Raw genomic sequence first — 5681 nt, forward strand, 5'->3', positions numbered from 1 at the left:
GGTCACAGGGCATCCAGACCTCCTTAGGGTCACAGGGCATCCAGACCCTCCTAGGGTAACAGGGCGTCCAGACCTTAGGGTAACAGGGCAACCAGACCCTCCTAGGGTAACAGGGCGTCCAGACCTTCTTAGGGTCACAGCCTATCCATATTCACATTTTCAGAGACCGTCCTCCATACCCTGTGCTCTGAATCTGCTTTTTTTCCCCATTTTATCTGTTGTAATCTCTGTGACTTTATTGTCATTCATTAAATCATTTTGAAATCCCAAAGTTTTCCTTCACCTATTTAAAAACACTAGAAGGGGCCTGCCTGGTGGCACAGCAGTTAAGTGCACACAGTCCGCTTCGGCGGTCTGGAGTTCACCAGTTTGGATCCCAGGTGAGGACATGGCAGTACTCATCAAGCCATGCTGTGGCAAGCGTCCCACATATAAAGTAGAGGAAGATGGGCACGGATGTTAGCTCAGTGCCAGTCTTCCTCAGCAAAAAGAGGGGGATTGGCTGTGGATGTTAGCTCAGGGCTCATCTTCCTCAAAACAAACAAACAAACAGAAAACAAAAACACTAGAAGTAACATTTTAACTTGCTTTGCATAACATTTTAAATTTGTCTTATTTTTATTTTCTAAAACAATAAATTGTGATAGACATAATCCACATTAAAAAAGCTCTTTGGGTCCTTAATAATTTTTAAGAGTAAAAAGGGATCCTAAGATTAAAACAAGTTAGAAAACCACGGCCTTAAAACAACATTATCTGCTGAGGTCCTATTTCTTAATAATCGTCATGTTCAGTGGACAAGAATGGAAGTTACAATTTGTAATAATAGTGATACTAATTTTCGAGGCCAGGCACTTGGTTGGGTGGTTTATATACATTACTCAAATCTCATAACTATCTTACAGGGTAAGTGCGGTTACTCCCCTTTCACAGATGAGGATGTGAGGCTAGAGAGGTGAATACGCCGCTATGGAGGGCACTCAGGGAGGAAGCCTGCTGCAGCCCCGTCTGCTGCTAAAGCCCCATCTTCCTCAGAAAGTGACAGTGACTGTGAGGAGAGCTGTCTGCACTGCACACCTTTGGAACTTCACACGTTTTTTAGAAAACCATTTTCAAATCCATCATCTCCTTCAATCCTCACAATGCCCCACGAGTTATTCAGATCCCTGAGAGAGGAGCCGAAGTGCAGTGTTCTTCCACCTGTGCTAGGCTGCTTTCTGCATTATTCCTACTACCGCATTCAGACTCAGGACACGCTCCAGGCACTCAGCTCCTGTCCTCTTGCATCACGACAGGCCCCTACTGCAGAGCAGGGTCTGCAGACACTTTCTGTGAAGAGCTGGACAGTAAACATTTCAGGTTTCATGGCTAAGAGGCGAATATCTGGTATTTATATAACAAGAGAGAAACAGATTTCCACAATTTTTTTGATGAAATTCAAAGTGTAATAAAAATTAAGTAAATTTTTGTAATACATGTCTACTAAGAAGAATGACAGTCTTTTTTTTTTCTTGGAATAGTATTTGACTTAATTGTTCAGAGTTCCTGTGCCCTGGCATCAAACTGATCATAAATGTTCATTTGTAAAAGCTATTCTCAACTCCAGGGCTGTGCAAAGACAGCGGGCCCCGCAGCTTGGGCCTGGGGCTGTGGCCTGCTTACAGTGTGGTTCTCCAAATGTGGTCCCCAGTCAGCAGCTTCCACGGCACCTGTGAACTTGCTAACATGAGAATTCTTCAAAAACACCTGACGCAGAAACTCAGGGGGGATGGGGCCCAGTCGCCTAGGTTTTTAGAAGCCCCCTGATGGCTCTGAGCCTGCTGGTGTGAGAGCACTGCTAAACATCTACGCCTGTTTCTATGTGTATCTCTATAGACACGGATTTATTTACTTTGGGGCAAGGGTTCTGATCCTAACCCTGCATCATGATGCTACAGACAACTCTTCCTCCACATTAGGGCCTTCATTTAAGGGAAAAATCGCATTACATTTCACGTTCATCCGCCTTGGAAAGTAACATCCGAAACTGCTACACTGCCAGTAAGAAACTTTCAACAACGTCCCTATTCACCGAAGACTCGGGGCTCCAAAGACAGTGAATTGGCAGTGCGTTTATTTCAACGCTCCTGGTGGACAAGCTCAGGGGCGGTGAGGGCAGCAATACTGAGAAGGTCTTCTCAAGCCGTGCCACTCCTGGGTGTCTTGGCAGGGACCCCAGGAGGAAATACCTTCAAAACAACGAGGTAATTCAATCTCTACCACCTTCATTAGCAAATTGAAACCCGAGACAATGGCTTTCCCGTCGCCTCGCCTGCCGAGATAGAAACAGGACTTGTCAAGACAAGTTATCAAACGACACCACGCTGGAACGTCCTCAGCCATAGTCTGTACAAACAGCCTCGCCTGCCCGCCACCACCCGCGCGGCGGCGGCTCCAGAAACAGCATCGCCGCTCATCGAAGTTCACGCACGAGTTTTTAAAACCTAAACCTCTGCTTTTAGTCACTCACTTCTGCAAATCACTCTGGAGGATTACACTTGCCCTTGTTCCCTTTCCACGCCAACACCCCGGAGAACTCCCAGTTGCCATTCTCCCATTTCTGATGCCTCTAAAATCACGGGCAGGTCTAACGAATTAAAACGTTCCCCAGCCCTCTGGAAGGAGGAGAGGACTGTATTGCCACGGAGGAACCACGTTCTGCTCCCCAAAGTTCTGAGGCGCAAAAATAACCCTGAGGCCTTCCCAGAGGGAAGCAGAGAGCAGGAGTTCTGCCAGCTGGAGAGGTCTTGCGGGGCTAAGGGGACACTATGGGGCCGGGTCTTCCCCTGCCTTTCTCTGACTTTCCCTCTTCTCGCTCAACAAACCCGGGAAGTGGAGGGAACTCGGTCCGGGGAGGGCTGAAAAGAACCCTCCTGGCCCAGGGCGCAGCTCCTCTCCCGAGGCGTCCAACGCGCTCCCTCGTTCCCTCCCGGCACCCGCGGCCCGACGCACTCCGGGCCCGCACCCTGGACGCGGAGCGACTCACGATTAAAGGCAGGGAGCACACGGTGAAGAGCGCGGTCATGAGGGCCAGCAGCAGGAGGTGGTCCAGCTCCTCCAAGGGCTGCGGGGCCGCCTCTCGCGCGCCGGCGCCGGGCTCCGTGCGGTCCCGGGCGCAGGGGCGCGGGCGCTGCTGCAGCCGCCGGTGCATCGTGTAGAGGTTGCGCATGGCGCTCAGGTTGCACAGCACAATGGCGAGGACAAGCAGAGCCATGAGGCCGGCGTAGAGAGCTGAGTAGCCCAGCACCGACAGCGACCGCTCCTCGTGGGCCATCTGGATGAAGCACCAGGTGCCGGGGCAGTACTGCACGAAGCTCCCGAAGCCCGCAAAGGGCAGCGCGCAGAAGGCCAGGCAGAAAGCGCCCACGGCCGGCGCCACCAGCGCACCCCGGCGCAGGGTGATGTGCCGTCGGTAGAAGAAAGGGTGCCCCAGGGAGAGCCAGCACTCCAGGGCCATGGCCAGGAGCTGCAAGGTCGAGGCCAGCCCGAAGAAGGACATGAAGAAAGCGAAGGCTTGGCACAGCGAGCTGCCCGACGCGGGCGCCAGCCCCCACAGGCTCCGGTTCTGCGCGTAGGCGGCCAGCACGAAGGGGCTCACGAGGGACTTGCCCAGCAAGTCGGTGACCGTCAGGCCGCTCACCAGCACGTAGAAGACGGAGGGCGGCGGGCGCGGCGGGCACGACCCCAGCCCCGAGCGCGCCAGCAGCCCGAGGGCCAGGAGGTTGCCCAGGAGGCCTGCGCTGAAGAGCACCCCGCTCATCGTCGCCGAGTTGCCCTTCTCCACCGCGGTGGTGTTGTGGCAGCGGTACAACAACGGCCTCATGGCGGGCCGAGCGGAGGCTGCCAGGACCGGCCGGCGTCGGGTGCGCGGGAGCCCCGGCCGCTCCGCGGGGAAGCAGCGCCTCCTTTCTCTACTCTCGGTCACACCCCGCCCCGAGGGCGGGACGCGCCGCCCCGGTGCGCGAGCGGAGCGCGAGGCAGAGCCCGCTGCCAAGCGGGGAGGAAGGAAGGGAAGTGGTCGGGGTCCGAGTGCACAGGGCCAGTCCTTCCCGCGAGGCAAGAGGCTACTGAAACTGAGGGAAATTAAGCCGCAGCCGCCAGGGAGGATGGGGAGGGCGAGGGGGAGGAGGTGGTAGAACGCTGGTGGTGGCCAAGGAGAGCTCTGAAGATGGCAGAGCGCAGCGCAGAGGGGAGGCTGAGAAAGGGCTACACTAGCGTTTGAATTAGTGGGTTACGGAGAGTACAGGTAAAGAACATGTGCCCGACGCTTAAGCCTTAGCTGGAATCCTCTGAGATCCGCCCAAGGTGGCAGAGCCGGTAAGGGGCGGCGCTGGACCTGGAACCGGGTCTTCTGTTTAGAGAGTCCGTCTGTCTTGCTTTCGCGGCTTGTCCTCCCACGTGGTTGGCCAGATTTCAGGGAAGTGGCTCCAGGGCAAACCAAGAGGAGATGTGGGCCCGTCCCTGAATCTCAGCGGTTGTGTAGACGCGGGGGAAGGGTGATGGTTGAGACGGATGCTGTCCTCAGTCACACCTGGGCTCTGCTCCTCACTGCCTGTCACCCTGCGGGACTTGCTGAACCTCTCAAGCAGGAGCATCCAGCCAGCCCAGTGGCTCTTTCCAGCGTAGGGCTAAGTGCAAAGTGCAGGTGCAGTTAGGGCTCTGTAGCTGCAGCTCTCAGGATTCCCACCTGTGTGGGAAGGCTGTTTTAGGAGCTGATGTTTCACGACAGTTTTTAGCATGGATTTTGAAACCAGGAAATAGTAGATTTGTTTCAGAGCTTTCTAGCTCCGGTTTGTGACTACTAGGAAACTTTTCTTTCCTTCTGGCTTTTGGCTCAGCTGCATCACAGAGGCACAGGAGTGAATTGCCCTAAGTGTGATTTACTTCTTTAATTAGCACTTGATACCCTGGGAGAGAAACTGGCTTGAGTGTGGAATTTGAGTAGGATAACTGACTAGGAGCACTATATGAGTGAGTGGATTACGCCTTGGCTTGAAGAAGCTCCTTTTCAGGCTTGGTGCCTCTTCTGATGGGCAGACTCAGGGCGAGAGAAAGACCCTTCAGCTTCAGATGTGAAAGCATTAAGGGTGGCCCGAGAGGGTGGCTCCGGACTGAAAGCCTGGCTGGTGACTCAGGCTGTGGGGAGGAGACGGAGGGTCAAGCCTTGGAACAATAGTTCTGAGTCCACCACTGGCTGTGTGTCCCTGGGTAGTTTACTCAATCTCTCTGAGTTCATTTCCTCATAACTAGGATATGGGGCTTGTGCTGACCTCATCAGGTTGTTGTGAAGTTGAGAAAGCATGCAGCGTTTGACATGGAGTAACAATAATAATGAGAGCTCACATTTATAGGCCCTTCTGTCTGCTGGGCCCTCTCCAGTCCTTCCCCATCTGTTGACTGGATTAATAGAAGGCCTCCCTCAGGGTTAGTTCCCTTGCCCACCTTCTGCTCTCGCCCCCCTCCATCCCCACCTCCAGCCCCTAACGCATAGTGGTGGGTTTAGAGGAGCCCCGCTTGAGCTGATGAAGTGGAGGAAGGAGCAGGCCTCTAGCCAACAGACACAAGAATCTGATGAAATCCGAGGTCTCCTCTCCAGACAGACAGACGCCGAGTACAGGGTGTTCACAGTCTCCTCAAGTCCC

General features: G+C 54.1%; 1 protein-coding gene across 3 annotated transcripts in view; it reads right to left on the reverse strand.

Moving 5' to 3' along the window:
- Positions 1–3934, reverse strand: part of PTGDR (prostaglandin D2 receptor) — a 9114-nt gene extending 5180 nt beyond the window's left edge. For all 3 annotated transcript variants that reach the window (XR_006886903.1, XM_046649589.1, XM_046649596.1), the window contains exon 1: positions 3026–3934. Coding sequence is in view for 2 of the 3 variants with exons in the window: in XM_046649589.1 (XP_046505545.1) it covers positions 3026–3862 (837 nt within the window). In the remaining variant the exon portion in view is untranslated. The remainder of the gene's footprint in view (positions 1–3025) is intronic.
- Between the last annotated feature and the right edge of the window lie 1747 nt (positions 3935–5681).

The sequence above is a fragment of the Equus quagga genome, chromosome 2 (genome assembly GCF_021613505.1).
Source record: "Equus quagga isolate Etosha38 chromosome 2, UCLA_HA_Equagga_1.0, whole genome shotgun sequence".
Taxonomy (NCBI): Eukaryota; Metazoa; Chordata; class Mammalia; order Perissodactyla; family Equidae; genus Equus; species Equus quagga.